Genomic DNA, 16714 nt, shown 5'->3' with positions numbered 1-16714 from the left:
ATTCCCAGCCAAAATGGCTAAAAATTGCCCGCAATTGTTCACATTGCGGGCAATTTTTAGCCATTTTGGCTTGGAACTAGAGCCTACGAGGTACATGGATAGTATCAGTACCTCACAGGCTCTAGTTCTATATATGGCGCCGAGAAATTTTGGTGAAATGTGGTCGCATTTCACCAAAAAATTTTCGGCGCCATAGGATGAATTGGAGGGTGAGAGATATTATTTCATACAATACTACTCTCACCCTCAATTTTAATTACTTAAACTCATTCTATTTTTTTGACATGTAAATGTCACTTTTACTGAGATCTGACACAATGTCAGATCTCTTTTTTTCGTATATAAGAATACATCTCATATCTTACAACCTCTTGATGTTGGGATTTTTTCTCCCTTGAAGGCCCAATTCAAGAAGTTGTTTGATATGGCGACTATCCGGTACGATCAGCAAGGGCATATGGTGATCAATTATGTATGGAACGCCAGAGAACTGCGCTATATCATGGTTCGCAGCTTCCTTGATGCATGTAGTGTGTCTTGCACAGCTACAAACATCGAAAATGCTTTTAAAGCAACAGGAATCTATCCATTGGATATGACCTCTTGCTTCCAGATACATTGTAGCAAATGGAGTTCCTCCTGCAAGGCCCAATTTTGTCAACGACAAAGTCCTTACAGATCTAAATGTGATGATGCAAGTCTTCCAAATGGAATATGGACGCCCCATGCAGCAACAGGATTGGTATTTCAATCTGTTTGTGGCTATGCAATCTGTTTTGGCCTGGAATGGAGCATATGGCCAGGTTCTTAGTCGTGAGTTACATCTCCTTTATCCTACTGCAGGTGGATTTCAAAAAATCCAATTAAAATGATATAAAGCTGAGGAGCTCCAGGGTGAAGAGGAATTGATGAAGAAAAGAAGCAGCTGCATAATGGAGTGAGGAAGCATCTTGATCAAGAGAGGAAGTACTTTGTTGAAGAGAGGAAGCACCTTGATCAAGAGAGGAAGCACTTTGTTGAAGAGAGGAAGCTGCATCTTGAGCAAGAGAGGAAGCACTTTGATGAAGAGAGGAAGCATCTTGATCAAGAGAGGAAGTACTTTGTTGAAGAGAGGAAGCACCTTGATCAAGAGAGGAAGTACTTTGTTGAAGAGAGGAAGCTGCATTTGAGCAAGAGAGGAAGCACTTTGATGAAGAGAGGAAGCATCTTGATCAAGAGAGGAAGTACTTTGTTGAAGAGAGGAAGCATCTTGATCAAGAGAGGAAGTACTTTGAAGAAGAGAGGAAGCTGCATCTTGAGCAAGAGAGGAAGCACTTTGTTGAAGAGAGGAAGCATCTTGATCAAGAGAGGAAGTACTTTGATGAAGAGCGGAAGCACCTTGATCAAGAGAGGAAGTACTTTGTTGAAGAGAGGAAGCTGCATCTTGAGCAAGAGAGGAAGCACTTTGATGAAGAGAGGAAGCATCTTGATCAAGAGAGGAAGTACTTTGAAGAAGAGAGGAAGCACCTTGTTGAAGAGAGGAAGCATCTTGATGAAGAGAGGAAGCATCTTGATGAAGAGAGGAAGCATCTTGATCAAGAGAGGAAGTACTTTGAAGAAGAGAGGAATCACTTTGAAGAAGAGAGGAAGCACTTTGTTGAAGAGAGGAAGCTGCATCTTGAGCAAGAGAGGAAGCACTTTGATGAAGAGAGGAAGCATCTTGATCAAGAGAGGGAGCACTTTGATGAAGAGAGGAAGCATCTTGATCAAGAGAGGAAGTACTTTGAAGAAGAGAGGAAGCACTTTGTTGAAGAGAGGAAGCATCTTGATGAAGAGATGAAGCATCTTGATCAAGAGAGGAAGTACTTTGTTGAAGAGAGGAAGTACCTTGATCAAGACAGGAAGTACTTTGTTGAAGAGAGGAAGCACCTTGATCAAGAGAGGAAGTACTTTGTTGAAGAGAGGAAGTACCTTGATCAAGAGAGGAAGTACTTTGTTGAAGAGAGGAAGCACCTTGATCAAGAGAGGAAGTACTTTGTTGAAGAGAGGAAGTACTTTGAAGAAGAGAGGAAGCTGCATCTTGAGCAAGAGAGGAAGCACTTTGAAGAAGAGAGGAAGCTGCATCTTGATCAAGAGAGGAAGTACTTTGATGAAGAGAGGAAGCACCTTGATCAAGAGAGGAAGTACTTTGTTGAAGAGAGGAAGCATCTTGATCAAGAGAGGAAGTACTTTGAAGAAGAGAGGAAGCTGCATCTTGAGCAAGAGAGGAAGCACTTTGATGAAGAGAGGAAGCATCTTGAGCAAGAGAGGAAGCACTTTGATGAAGAGAGGAAGCATCTTGATCAAGAGAGGAAGTACTTTGAAGAAGAGAGGAAGCACCTTGATCAAGAGAGGAAGTACTTTGTTGAAGAGAGGAAGCTGCATCTTGAGCAAGAGAGGAAGCACTTTGATGAAGAGAGGAAGCATCTTGATCAAGAGAGGAAGTACTTTGTTGAAGAGAGGAAGCATCTTGAAGAGAGGAAGCACTTTGATGAAGAGAGGAAGCATCTTGATCAAGAGAGGAAGTACTTTGTTGAAGAGAGGAAGCATCTTGATCAAGAGAGGAAGCACTTTGATGAAGAGAGGAAGCTGCATCTTGAGCAAGAGAGGAAGCACTTTGATGAAGAGAGGAAGCACCTTGATCAAGAGAGGAAGTACTTTGTTGAAGAGAGGAAGCTGCATCTTGATGAAGAGAGGAAGCACTTTGATGAAGAGAGGAAGCATCTTGATCAAGAGAGGAAGTACTTTGATGAAGAGAGGAAGCATCTTGATCAAGAGAGGAAGTACTTTGAAGAAGAGAGGAAGCATCTTGAGAAGAGAGGAAGCACTTTGATGAAGAGAGGAAGCATCTTGAGCAAGAGAGGAAGCACTTTGAAGAAGAGAGGAAGCATCTTGATCAAGAGAGGAAGTACTTTGATGAAGAGAGGAAGCACTTGATCAAGAGAGGAAGTACTTTGTTGAAGAGAGGAAGCCATCTTGAGAAGAGAGGAAGCACTTTGATGAAGAGAGGAAGCATCTTGATCAAGAGAGGAAGTACTTTGAAGAAGAGAGGAAGCACTTTGTTGAAGAGAGGAAGCACTTGATCAAGAGAGGAAGTACTTTGAAGAAGAGAGGAAGCATCTTGAGAAGAGAGGAAGCACTTTGATGAAGAGAGGAAGCATCTTGATCAAGAGAGGAAGTACTTTGAAGAAGAGAGGAAGCACCTTGATCAAGAGAGGAAGTACTTTGTTGAAGAGAGGAAGCACTTTGATGAAGAGAGGAAGCATCTTGATCAAGAGAGGAAGTACTTTGAAGAAGAGAGGGAGCACTTTCTTGAAGAGAGGAAGCACCTTGATCAAGAGAGGAAGTACTTTGAAGAAGAGAGGAAGCTGCATCTTGAGCAAGAGAGGAAGCACTTTGATGAAGAGAGGAAGCACCTTGATCAAGAGAGGAAGTACTTTGAAGAAGAGAGGAAGCATCTTGATCAAGAGAGGAAGTACTTTGAAGAAGAGATGAATCACTTTGATGAAGAGAGGAAGCACTTTGTTGAAGAGAGGAAGCATCTTGATGAAGAGAGGAAGCATCTTGATCAAGAGAGGAAGCATCTTGTTGAAGAGAGGAAGCACCTTGATCAAGAGAGGAAGTACTTTGAAGAAGAGAGGAATCACTTTGATGAAGAGAGGAAGCACCTTGATCAAGAGAGGAAGTACTTTGTTGAAGAGAGGAAGCTGCATCCTGAGCAAGAGAGTAAGCACTTTGTTGAAGAGAGGAAGCTGCATCTTGATCAAGAGAGGAAGTACTTTGTTGAAGAGAGGAAGCATCTTGATAAAGAGAGGAAGTACTTTGTTGAAGAGAGGAAGCTGCATCTTGAGCAAGAGAGGAAGCACTTTGTTGAAGAGAGGAAGCTGCATCTTGAGCAAGAGAGGAAGCACTTTGTTGAAGAGAGGAAGCATCTTGATCAAGAGAGGAAGCACTTTGATGAAGAGAGGAAGCATCTTGATCAAGAGAGGAAGTACTTTGTTGAAGAGAGGAAGCTGCATCTTGAGCAAGAGAGGAAGCACTTTGATGAAGAGAGGAAGCTGCATCTTGATCAAGAGAGGAAGTACTTTGATGAAGAGAGGAAGCACCTTGATCAAGAGAGGAAGTACTTTGTTGAAGAGAGGAAGCTGCATCTTGAGCAAGAGAGGAAGCACTTTGATGAAGAGAGGAAGCATCTTGATCAAGAGAGGAAGTACTTTGAAGAAGAGAGGGAGCACTTTGTTGAAGAGAGGAAGCATCTTGATGAAGAGAGGAAGCATCTTGATCAAGAGAGGAAGTACTTTGAAGAAGAGAGGAAGCATCTTGATGAAGAGAGGAAGCACCTTGATCAAGAGAGGAAGTACTTTGTTGAAGAGAGGAAGCTGCATCCTGAGCAAGAGAGTAAGCACTTTGTTGAAGAGAGGAAGCTGCATCTTGATCAAGAGAGGAAGTACTTTGAAGAAGAGAGGAAGCACTTTGTTGAAGAGAGGAAGCATCTTGATGAAGAGAGGAAGCATCTTGATCAAGAGAGGAAGTACTTTGAAGAAGAGATGAATCACTTTGATGAAGAGAGGAAGCACTTTGATGAAGAGAGGAAGCATCTTGATCAAGAGAGGAAGTACTTTGTTGAAGAGAGGAAGCACCTTGATCAAGAGAGGAAGTACTTTGTTGAAGAGAGGAAGCTGCATCTTGAGCAAGAGAGGAAGCACTTTGATGAAGAGAGGAAGCATCTTGATCAAGAGAGGAAGTACTTTGAAGAAGAGAGGAAGCACCTTGTTGAAGAGAGGAAGCACTTTGATCAAGAGAGGAAGCACCTTGATCAAGAGAGGAAGTACTTTGTTGAAGAGAGGAAGCTGCATCTTGAGCAAGAGAGGAAGCACTTTGATGAAGAGAGGAAGCATCTTGATCAAGAGAGGAAGTACTTTGAAGAAGAGAGGAAGCACTTTGTTGAAGAGAGGAAGCACCTTGATCAAGAGAGGAAGCACTTGATCAAGAGAGGAAGTACTTTGTTGAAGAGAGGAAGCATCTTGAGAAGAGAGGAAGCACTTTGATGAAGAGAGGAAGCATCTTGATCAAGAGAGGAAGTACTTTGATGAAGAGAGGAAGCATCTTGATCAAGAGAGGAAGCATCTTGATGAAGAGAGGAAGTCTTGTTGAAGAGAGGAAGCACTTTATGAAGAGAGGAAGCATCTTGATGAAGAGAGGAAGCATCTTGATCAAGAGAGGAAGCATCTTGATGAAGAGAGGAATCACTTTGATGAAGAGAGGAAGCACTTTGTTGAAGAGAGGAAGCACTTTGTTGAAGAGAGGAAGCACTTTGTTGAAGAGAGGAAGCTGCATCTTGATCAAGAGAGGAAGTACTTTGAAGAAGAGAGGAAGCACTTTGTTGAAGAGAGGAAGCATCTTGATGAAGAGAGGAAGCATCTTGATCAAGAGAGGAAGTACTTTGAAGAAGAGATGAATCACTTTGATGAAGAGAGGAAGCACTTTGATGAAGAGAGGAAGCATCTTGATCAAGAGAGGAAGTACTTTGTTGAAGAGAGGAAGCACCTTGATCAAGAGAGGAAGTACTTTGTTGAAGAGAGGAAGCTGCATCTTGAGCAAGAGAGGAAGCACTTTGATGAAGAGAGGAAGCATCTTGATCAAGAGAGGAAGTACTTTGAAGAAGAGAGGAAGCACTTTGTTGAAGAGAGGAAGCACTTTGATCAAGAGAGGAAGCACCTTGATCAAGAGAGGAAGTACTTTGTTGAAGAGAGGAAGCTGCATCTTGAGCAAGAGAGGAAGCACTTTGATGAAGAGAGGAAGCATCTTGATCAAGAGAGGAAGTACTTTGAAGAAGAGAGGAAGCACTTTGTTGAAGAGAGGAAGCACCTTGATCAAGAGAGGAAGCACCTTGATCAAGAGAGGAAGTACTTTGTTGAAGAGAGGAAGCTGCATCTTGAGCAAGAGAGGAAGCACTTTGATGAAGAGAGGAAGCATCTTGATCAAGAGAGGAAGTACTTTGATGAAGAGAGGAAGCATCTTGATCAAGAGAGGAAGCATCTTGATGAAGAGAGGAAGTACTTTGTTGAAGAGAGGAAGCACTTTATTGAAGAGAGGAAGCATCTTGATGAAGAGAGGAAGCATCTTGATCAAGAGAGGAAGCATCTTGATGAAGAGAGGAATCACTTTGATGAAGAGAGGAAGCACTTTGTTGAAGAGAGGAAGCACTTTGTTGAAGAGAGGAAGCATCTTGATCAAGAGAGGAAGTACTTTGTTGAAGAGAGGAAGCTGCATCTTGATCAAGAGAGGAAGCACCTTGATCAAGAGAGGAAGCATCTTGATGAAGAGAGGAAGCATTTTGATCAAGAGAGGAAGTACTTTGTCGAAGAGAGGAATCACTTTGATGAAGAGAGGAAGCACCTTGATCAAGAGAGGAAGTACTTTGTTGAAGAGAGGAAGCTGCATCCTGAGCAAGAGAGTAAGCACTTTGTTGAAGAGAGGAAGCTGCATCTTGATCAAGAGAGGAAGTACTTTGAAGAAGAGAGGAAGCACTTTGTTGAAGAGAGGAAGCATCTTGATGAAGAGAGGAAGCATCTTGATCAAGAGAGGAAGCATCTTGATCAAGAGAGGAAGCATCTTGATCAAGAGAGGAAGTACTTTGAAGAAGAGAGGAAGCATCTTGATGAAGAGAGGAAGCATCTTGATCAAGAGAGGAAGTACTTTGTTGAAGAGAGGAAGCTGCATCTTGAGCAAGAGAGGAAGCACTTTGATGAAGAGAGGAAGCATCTTGATCAAGAGAGGAAGTACTTTGAAGAAGAGAGGAAGCATCTTGATAAAGAGAGGAAGTACTTTGTTGAAGAGAGGAAGCTGCATCTTGAGCAAGAGAGGAAGCACTTTGTTGAAGAGAGGAAGCTGCATCTTGAGCAAGAGAGGAAGCACTTTGATGAAGAGAGGAAGCATCTTGATCAAGAGAGGAAGTACTTTGATGAAGAGAGGAAGCATCTTGATCAAGAGAGGAAGCACCTTGATCAAGAGAGGAAGCATCTTGATGAAGAGAGGAAGCACTTTGTTGAAGAGAGGAAGCTGCATCCTGGGCAAGAGAGGAAGCACTTTGATGAAGAGAGGAAGCATCTTGATCAAGAGAGGAAGTACTTTGAAGAAGAGAGGAAGCACTTTGTTGAAGAGAGGAAGCACTTTGATCAAGAGAGGAAGCACCTTGATCAAGAGAGGAAGTACTTTGTTGAAGAGAGGAAACTGCATCTTGAGCAAGAGAGGAAGCACTTTGATGAAGAGAGGAAGCATCTTGATCAAGAGAGGAAGTACTTTGAAGAAGAGAGGAAGCACTTTGTTGAAGAGAGGAAGCACTTTGATCAAGAGAGGAAGCACCTTGATCAAGAGAGGAAGTACTTTGTTGAAGAGAGGAAGCTGCATCTTGAGCAAGAGAGGAAGCACTTTGATGAAGAGAGGAAGCATCTTGATCAAGAGAGGAAGCATCTTGATGAAGAGAGGAAGTACTTTGTTGAAGAGAGGAAGCACTTTGTTGAAGAGAGGAAGCATCTTGATGAAGAGAGGAAGCATCTTGATGAAGAGAGGAAGCATCTTGATCAAGAGAGGAATCACTTTGATGAAGAGAGGAAGCACTTTGTTGAAGAGAGGAAGCACTTTGATGAAGAGAGGAAGCATCTTGATCAAGAGAGGAAGTACTTTGTTGAAGAGAGGAAGCACCTTGATCAAGAGAGGAAGTACTTTGATGAAGAGAGGAAGCATCTTGATGAAGAGAGGAAGCATCTTGATCAAGAGAGGAAGCATCTTGATCAAGAGAGGAAGCACCTTGATCAAGAGAGGAAGCATCTTGATGAAGAGAGGAAGCATCTTGATCAAGAGAGGAAGTACTTTGAAGAAGAGAGGAAGTACTTTGTTGAAGAGAGGAAGCACCTTGATCAAGAGAGGAAGTACTTTGTTGAAGAGAGGAAGCTGCATCTTGAGCAAGAGAGGAAGCACTTTGATGAAGAGAGGAAGCATCTTGATCAAGAGAGGAAGTACTTTGAAGAAGAGAGGAAGCACTTTGTTGAAGAGAGGAAGCACCTTGATCAAGAGAGGAAGCATCTTGATCAAGAGAGGAAAGTTAGTATACCTAAGTCGTGTACTGAGGCACTGCGCGCCTCCGTACACCACTTAGCGGTTTTGACACTTTACAAAGTCGTTAACGTATATTTTACAACACAAACGACAACACAAACGACAACACAAACGACAACACTAACTTAACCTTAAATATTTACAAAGCCACCAACCACTTCACCTCACTAATGTTTTCACAAACGACTTCACTAATGTTTTCACAAACGACTTCACTAATGTAAAAATAAACGTTCTCACTTACAAAAGTATTGCAACTCCTCCCATTGCTGTGCTTCACATAACAGCTCATAATCTTCTGACTCACTTTCTTCTTCATATATGTCAAAGTCACTGTCAAAATGAATGTTAGTAAGTTTTGACAAAGCTAATGAAACACGTTTACCGTTTGTATCGTATGCTTGTATAAACTTTCCATTCTTCATTCCTTCATAAACGCTCAAACTAACTTTACCCTTTCTCCCTCGTATCTGATAGAATGTATTTTCACGAGGAACGAAGAACAAATTCTTGAACTCATGACCGTTGTAGTTTGTTATCTCAATAGTTTTCGTCATTTATATAAAATAAAATAAAAAATAATTTTAAAAAATAAACTTAAAAATAAATGATATCACCACCCTCACACGTATGAAAACATCCATTTAAATTTAGGTGAAGTGGTGAGATCTCACCTCTTTTTTCACCCTGTTGAATTCATTGCTTTATAACTCTCTTCCTTTCTCCAACTCTTCTAACTTCTTCTTAAGTTCAGCAATGTTGTCCTCATGAAGTTTAATCTTTCTCAAAATTCCTTCTTTATCTAATGGTTGCTTTATCTTTCTAAACTGAACTCTACCATCCTTCATAGTATGAATGTAAAAACCTTCTGGAATAGTTCCTGATTTAATGTATTCTACCAAAAACTTTTGTTTCATTGCTTCAGTGACTTTAGTCGTCATTTCAATCAAATAAAAATTTTAATATTAAATAAAAATAACGTTATTTTTTCAGTAAGGAAACGCAGGAGTTTTACGATTTATTTGAGGAGTAGGTTCTGGTTTAAATGTTGGAGTCGGTTTAGGAGTTGACTTTTGAACAGGAGTTTGTACTTCCATAGGTTCAGGAGTCATTGAAGGTTTTGCTTGTGAAGGTGTTGGAGTTTGTTTAACTTCAGCTACTTCAGTATTATTTACAACATTTGCTTTATTTCTTTTCAACATCATAACTGCTACTGCTGTAGCTAGCAAACCTAGTGGGAGACCATATTTTATATAAGGACTTGACCAAATGCTATTTTTGACAGGAGCTGGTGGAACACCTAACCTTGGTGAGACTGCTCTTTCCATTGTGCAGCTCGTAAGAAATATTCAATAGGTGCTCCATAATCGTTTGGTAAAGTTTGTTTCATAGATGGTGAAGGTTCACGAGAGCTTGATGAAGAACTCATTTATAAGCTTTAAAAATAAACGTTCATCCTTTATTCCTCACTGTCGTCAGTTGCTAAGTTATAGTCGTCAAGTCTTATTATTGGGATTCCATTAGCACGCACCTGAATGGCAAAGCAACAATCCCTCATAAATCCAATAAGTGGCTTTGGTACGTTTTCAGTTGCTAGTTCAATAGGTCCTTTAACAGACAATTTGTATGTTATTGGAGCAGTAGATGTTTGACCTTGTGGAAGCAAAAGTCCACTTTCTGTTGGAAAACCACATAAGAAATGTGTGTTGTCATAGCTATCCCATTATGTTCCACACTACCATCATCCACCAATGACCTCATAACATCTTCATTAAATCCTATCATATCATTGTTTGTATTGCAAGCGTTCGCAACCATTTCATAAAATACAGGTCCATATGATTTTTCAGGTTCTGCAGGCATATTTCCATAAGCTCCCATGGAAAGCTGAAGATATTTAAACTTAGGGTTCTCAAAATTAACATAATAGTTGTCTTTCTTTCTAAATAGTGCCCAAATACTTTTAACATTAATAGGCGTATAAGCTGCTGTAAATGTTGCACTTGAACTATCTGTATTCTTTGAGAATGAACCGTCCATAGGAATCCAATCCATAACTTTAACAGGAAAACATAAAGCCTCGTTTGTATAATGTTCTACAAGTTCTGTATAAATGTTAGGGTCTAAAGAGAATGACTTTTGGATGAATGAAACATTCATTAAAATCCATCTTTGTTCGAAATAGTTGCTGGTTTACAGTTGTAATAGTAACTGTTCCACTAGCTTCTACTGCCTTCGTTATCATAGTGAATGGTTCATTCCATGGAACAAATTTATTTGTCGGTGGATTTGAATCTGAAGCAAATGCAACTTTAAGAGTTGGATTGAAAGCAATGATATCATTTACAGATATAGATGTGCATTGTAAGGCGTCGCTACTGAACTTTACTTTAAGCTGAATGTTTCCTGCAAAAGCTGGAATAAATCGAATAGCTTCTAATGGAAGGAATCTTCTAACAGGAATTCTTAAACGAAGCTTAAAATCAAATGATTTTCCTGCTGTAATTGGACCACTAACAATTTGTCCTGTTCTGTATGTTCCCGAATGACTCCATACATCTTCATGTCGAGTCTTTGAGAAAACATCTACTTTCTTTATTTGTTCGGTAGTTTGTGAGTTTGAAGTTATATATGCTTCTTCTCTTGCGTTGTCTTGAGAATATACGATACGACCATTTGCAAGGATTTGATATCCAGCAACTGCATAGAAAGCGTCATCGAAACCAATCCAAATCCTGGTGGGTTTTTTTATTGGAACCTGAACCAATTTCTTTATCTACAATAAATTGACCTTCCATTTTATACGTAATGAATGTATTGTAAAGGTCCAACATATTTTCACCAGGAGGTGAGAGATTGAATGTTACCCATGTGTTATCTTTAGCAGTTCCAGGTTTGTGATGGAATCTTTGCGTCAGAATATTTTCTATTAGTGTCACCAATTTGAACTGCATTGTCTATGATATCGAAATATGAGCGAATCTGATGAATATGCTCTGCTGGAGTAAATTCGTTTAACTGTTCGTTCTGCATGTATTTACTTCGGATAAAAATATCTATTTACTTCATTATTCTCACTCTTCTTCTTGGCATTCGTGGTGGAAGTTGTTTCTTGACATTTTCAATGAACTGTAACATTCTCTTTTGTCTCAACTTCTTTCACTGGTGGGTCAGGGTTCTTTGACTCGGTTGTTTTTCAATGAAATTCACGAACTTTGCAATAAGCTCTTGGTTCGTTATTGAAAGTACATCTGGCTTCTTTTCTTCTGGTTCTATTGACTTTTCAGTTTGAACAGAAGGTTTTATATGGGCTTCGTGGACTTCACCCTTGCCATACACCTTAATGTTGTCGCTTTCTGCATTCGCTAATGGAACCTTTCTTTTTCTTACGTATATTTTACCATCTTTACTCTGACTTACGTAATAGAAAGGATGTTGTATTCCTCTTGCGTCATTTAATATAATAGACTCTCGCTCTGATTTTGACAAGCTCATTTTACATCGGTTAAAGTTTTAATTTTGTTTTTTATCTGCAGTCAAATGACTCAGACAAGCCCTACGGACAAGACCCAAGGGGTCATAGATGTTGAAGCATTGAAGAAAGAAATTCGTGAGCAAATTTTATCCGAACTGAAGGAACAAAAACAAGAACAAAAGCCAGAGAGACCAAAGAGAAAACTTAGTGAAAAACAACTTGCTGCATTAGCTGCTGGAAGACAAAAGAACCCAAGACTACTGGCGAAGAAAGCTAGAGAAGAAGCTGAAGCAAAAGCTAAAGAAGCTGAAGCAAAGAAAGAGTAAATGGTTTATTTTTATCCGAATTAAATGTATAGACAAATACCTTTATCTGTTGCGTTCAGTAGTGAAAACCCTGACGTCAAAATAAAGGGGAACAGAGTAACGTTTAAGTTTCCAACAGACTGGATTGTGAACATAAATGAAGAAAAATATATTGGCATAACAAATATGTATATAACACGTGCATTTAGGAAAGTTGACTTTATACTTCAAGTCGAGATAGAAAATGACGAACAGTCTTTAAGCGCCCAAAACATTCACATATACAAATACTTTAAAGACGATACAACATTGTTGCAATGTATGATTTCATTTAATGAGATGTTCGAGAAAAAGTTTAACATTGAAGTACAAACTTTACAGCCTTTACGTGAGTTTCTTGCACAACTGAAAGAAGAAGGTAGTCAGCCACAACTTATAGACTTTCATTATGAATTTAATGAAAATGAAGATGGAACACATGACTGTCAGTTTGTTGTATTCTCACCATTCAATGAAGTCGCTAAAGAGAAAGAAAATCCATTACGTATAAGATTTCAAATCTCTGAACCAAGTGATGATTTCAAGAATGTTTTCAATTATGATGCAATGCTTCCGAGGAAAAATGAATTTTCAAAGATTGTAACACCTGGCATTTGGGATAGAAAGCAAGCTATTCTTTTCTCTAATATAGCCAAAGGCGTTGAAAATGAGTTCATTGGTCATACAAGAACTTCACCACTTCCTAACCCTAAATACTATAAATTAACTGGCTTCAATCGTGAGTTTTGGATAGACATGTTCTCCACTCATGACCATAAAGCACCTGTTTTGCTACCTCCAGACCATAAGGACTGTCTCTACATTGAAGCACAACTCTTAAACTCTACCATCGCAGTATTGTAAAATCTACGCTAGTTTTATTTTTATCACGAATGACCTCATTCATGACCTCATTGCTGACAAAAATAAATGACCTCATTCATGACCTCATTCATGACCTTATTCATGACCTCATTCATGACCTCATTCATGACCTCATTGCTGACAAAAATAAATGACCTCAGAACTTCAACTTACGAATAAAGCTTGTTTTAGTCGTTATTGAGAAGTTAAACTTTTCAGCAAAGCAAGGACTAGAAGACTTACATAAGTCAAATCCAATCTCTTGACCATCATGAAGTGCTTTGTAAAGTTTCATTAAACTGAACTCAGAGTCTTTGTCATATGTTCCTTGCGGAACCATTAAACCTTTATCTTCATCATAGAAACACTGAACAGAGTCAGGAAACATTTCATTAGCGGTTAAAGCAATAACATCTTGCTTCACGCCTTTCATTCTGCAGTGAAATGCAACTTCATTTAAATCATTCGTGAGTAAGTCTATGTAGGTCTTCTTTCCACAAAATATTGACTTGTATGCTAAACTTTGTTTTCCAGGTGTTATTTCTGCAAAGTCGCTATGAAATTGACCAAGGTTTTTACCAATGAGAACTCTTCCATAACGTTTCTCAAACTCTTCAGCTAAACGAGGGATATCTTCATTGTAGAGATGCATACTGTCCGTATCGCTATAGGCTATATACAAACCCATATCTTCTGCAGTACAGAATACTTCACACATTATTCTCTTCGACATAGACAGAATGTTAACACCAAGTGGACAGAAGTTAAAGTGTCTGCAAATGCTTTTCGTTAGCTTGAAAATAGTTTTATCTGAACCATCCAAACCTTCGAACTTCACTATATGGTTGTAGTTTCTGATGGCATATCTTATAGCATCTTTGTCATTTACTATGGTTATTTTTGACTCAATAGGAGATAGAATAGTTTTGCCATAAATGCTGTTCAGAATGAGCTTTATATTTTCTTGCAAAGGATTTCCTTCTTTCTTATACTTTAACCTTAACTCAAACAACTTCTTTACTTCATCTCTTATTCTAATATCTCTGTTTCCATCGTAATAGTATCCTTGCAACACTTCACATTTGACACCTTGATATTTTATGAGGTCTTGTAATGTTATATGGTCAACATACATGAGACAGCAAGTGTTTGAACTTCTGGGAACGTTAAGTTCTGGATTTAGTTCAGGGTCACAAACTATTAAAGGAAAGTGTCTATGTATTCCAATCTCTGTTATCTTAATGAGAACAAAGAAGCCAGACACAAACTTTTCACCAATGGGTTCCTTTTGGTCGTCATCGAATAAATGTCTCATGAGATACTCTGTGCTTAACATCTCATCCTTCAATACTTTTGGAATTCCTTCTAAAGTATAAAGTCTCGCGATAGCTGATGGATATAATGAAACAGCGTCGAAATCAGCAATGAGTTTCTTTTCGCTCTTTTGTTTCATGTTATCTGACAACATACATCTTCCACCTTGAATGCATCTCGAAATAAATTCTCTTGGTTTATTTGAGAGGTCATATAAATTTCCATTCGGGAAGTACACTCTGTTCTCAAATAATTTGTTAGCAATTGAACAAATACTAACGTAGTCATAAACGTTTAAATCAAATTCTTTCAATATGTCATTGCGGAACTTAACAAAACCTTCTCTTAAAATTCTTACATCTTGTTTGCAATAAAATGTGCTATATTTTTCTAAGTCGAAGTGGTTTTCATCTATTCTGCAACCTTTGATGGAATCTATGTTTTTCATAAATGTATCTGCATCCCGGATAAACTTACACGCTTCAGAAATGACACCAGTTCTGTTGTCATTTGCTAATAAAGTACTGCTGTAGTAGTTATATGGAAATACTTCTTTCGGTCCTGTTTGTAAGTTAAACATAGCAGGAAATAGTTTAAGCTTCTTATTTATAACACTGTAAGAGTCTTTTATAATAATTGCCCTTCCTTTATATAAACCAGTTATTTGCATTGTTCGTGAACCTTTAATGATGGGAGTTCCTTTCACTTCTGTCATGTGTCTTAAGATGAAGTTTATATCATAACTGAGGTTATGGAAATATATTAAACTCTTGTCAGGAAGTCGTTCCAAAAATTCTGTTGCACAGTTCTGACCCCAAATGCTTTCACTCACTGAACCATCTTCACTGTCATAACAGATGTTAAAAGCTTTATGAAAGCCATCCGTACTACACTCAAAGTCAGCAAAGAAAACGTGCTCAGGAATGAACTTGCACTTATTTTTATTTACTTCTTTTGACTCGGCTTTCTTCTTCAGTTGTACACAATACTTTGGAGCATATGTCAAATCTTTAAATGGTGCAAGGTTCTGTTTATATAAGTCAGTAGTATATGTGAAAAGTTCTCCATAAGAAATAGGTTCGAAATATTTGCACTCCCACAATGTTTTCATAACATCCCATAGCGGTGTTGTTCTATCATAACGAACTACATATTTATCTTCTCTCTTTGTATAAATCTTCATTTGTTTCTCAATGTTCATTCCACCACAAGCTTTGAGAATTTCTATATAGTTGCGAATGAAATATGTTGTCATTGGTAATCTTTCGTTTAGCATGTAGTGGTCTTCAACAAGAAGTAAGTCAATAGTTCGAACAGTTTCACATTCTTTTGGTATATATCTCTTTATTTCATTATGTCTTGAGTCATTGAAATAACCAATGACAACATTAAATGCTATACCTGTTGCGTCAGAAATTTCTTGTACTTTACTTTGAGGAAAGTCTCTAGCACGAATGACTTCTCTCATGTGGTCAATAGTTTCTTCATTTACTCCAGCTTGAATGCAAGCATAAACGAAACAATTGTCTTCTGTCATAAGTGTTGCAGTTCTTTTGTTCAGTTCATTGAAGATTTGGTAGCGTTCAAGATTTATAGGTAATGTGCAAAGATACTTCCAGAACTGACCGCTTCTCTTCTTATAAAAACTTCTTTTCACCATTATCTTTCCAAAAGCTTTCTATAAGTGCTGGGTTTCCTGTTTGCTTAAGAGCTTCCAAAATGGCTTTCTGGTCATTTGTCAGTGTGCTTTCATCTCTATATGGTCGCTTCTGTGGCTTTCCTTTCTTTACATCTGAGCATCGTTAAGCCTTCATATTCTGTTAAATCATACATCTTTATTTCAGTAAGATTCTTTATGTTTGTCAAGAAGAAAGTCATAGTGATTTCAACAATACCTGCAGCATTTGCTTCTATCTCTGATATAAAGTTCTCCTTCAAGAGCTGATGTAGTAATGTTCCAATATTATTGAGGTTTAACGTAGAACATTCATACTTTCCACCAAGTTTATAACATACCATCCATCTTTGTTGGGAGTTTATTTTAATTTTCTCTAAGAGTCTCATGAAAACCTTACCGAAATGTTTGTGTAAGTAGTCTCTGTTTGGTTCATCTAAAGCTTCGATGTTAAAGTCAATGAGTCTATTGCCTGACTTCACATTTCTCTTCCTATTCTCTTCATCTTTCTTTAACCATCTCTCACCTTCTTTTGGTTTGTCGTCAATGGAACGAATGACATCGTTAGCTTTGCGAACTTGTTCTATAGCGCTCTTAAACATCTCTCTTCTCTGTTGTTTCAGTGTGTCGTCTCTTCTTCTTGTTTCACCAATGTTTGCATTTGTTATGTCAAACATTTCTCTTCTTACTTCATGAGGTACTGAACGTCTATGATATAAGTCAATAGCAATGTCATTTAAAGGAAATACTCTTGCATGAACTTCGTCCTCGCCGCGTTGCGACTTTATGAACTCATGAATTCTATCATAACTTATTGCACCATTATAGTCTTTAATGAAGTCAGCGAGTGCCTTTTTGTTTGTTGCGTAATGTTTTGCTACTTCTATGTTAGCTTCTGTAAGAAGT

At 38.6% G+C, this 16714-nt stretch overlaps 6 protein-coding genes and 2 pseudogenes across 8 annotated transcripts, besides 2 other annotated features; 2 read left to right on the top strand and 6 right to left on the bottom strand.

Moving 5' to 3' along the window:
- Positions 1–3101: 3101 nt before the first annotated feature.
- Positions 3102–4916, bottom strand: TVAGG3_0310940 (SLEI family protein family; the record flags this gene model as incomplete). The annotated part of the gene is made up of 1 exon (XM_051229822.1): positions 3102–4916. The coding sequence occupies one exon, from the start codon at positions 4914–4916 to the stop codon at positions 3102–3104; it is 1815 nt and encodes a 604-aa protein (XP_051099552.1).
- An 88-nt stretch (positions 4917–5004) lies between these two features.
- TVAGG3_0310930 (SLEI family protein family) lies at positions 5005–8103 on the bottom strand (the record flags this gene model as incomplete). Its single annotated transcript, XM_051229821.1, has 1 exon — positions 5005–8103. The coding sequence occupies one exon, from the start codon at positions 8101–8103 to the stop codon at positions 5005–5007; it is 3099 nt and encodes a 1032-aa protein (XP_051099551.1).
- Positions 8104–8120: 17 nt separating this feature from the next.
- Positions 8121–8840: a terminal%2Cinverted (terminal inverted repeat of Maverick-1B transposon ID:TVAGG3_0310760).
- Positions 8121–16714: part of a mobile genetic element that runs on past the window's edge.
- Positions 8841–9077, bottom strand: TVAGG3_0310920 (uncharacterized protein; the record flags this gene model as incomplete). Its single annotated transcript, XM_051229820.1, has 1 exon — positions 8841–9077. One exon carries the CDS (start codon positions 9075–9077, stop codon positions 8841–8843), a length of 237 nt encoding a protein of 78 aa, XP_051099550.1.
- Positions 9126–9338, bottom strand: TVAGG3_0310910 (kinase C-related family; the record flags this gene model as incomplete). Its single annotated transcript, XM_051229819.1, has 1 exon — positions 9126–9338. One exon carries the CDS (start codon positions 9336–9338, stop codon positions 9126–9128), a length of 213 nt encoding a protein of 70 aa, XP_051099549.1.
- Positions 9596–10191, bottom strand: TVAGG3_0310900 (annotated as a pseudogene). The gene has a single exon. A coding segment is annotated over exon 1 (596 nt).
- Positions 11677–11937, top strand: TVAGG3_0310890 (uncharacterized protein; the record flags this gene model as incomplete). Its single annotated transcript, XM_051229818.1, has 1 exon — positions 11677–11937. One exon carries the CDS (start codon positions 11677–11679, stop codon positions 11935–11937), a length of 261 nt encoding a protein of 86 aa, XP_051099548.1.
- Positions 12256–12819, top strand: TVAGG3_0310880 (uncharacterized protein; the record flags this gene model as incomplete). Its single annotated transcript, XM_001310944.1, has 1 exon — positions 12256–12819. One exon carries the CDS (start codon positions 12256–12258, stop codon positions 12817–12819), a length of 564 nt encoding a protein of 187 aa, XP_001310945.1.
- On the bottom strand, positions 12977–15933 carry TVAGG3_0310870 (annotated as a pseudogene). Its single transcript has one exon. A coding segment is annotated over exon 1 (2957 nt).

The sequence above is a fragment of the Trichomonas vaginalis genome, chromosome V (assembly GCF_026262505.1).
Source record: "Trichomonas vaginalis G3 chromosome V, whole genome shotgun sequence".
NCBI lineage: Eukaryota > Parabasalia > Trichomonadida > Trichomonadidae > Trichomonas > Trichomonas vaginalis.
This window is presented reverse-complemented; position numbering and strand designations above follow the sequence as displayed.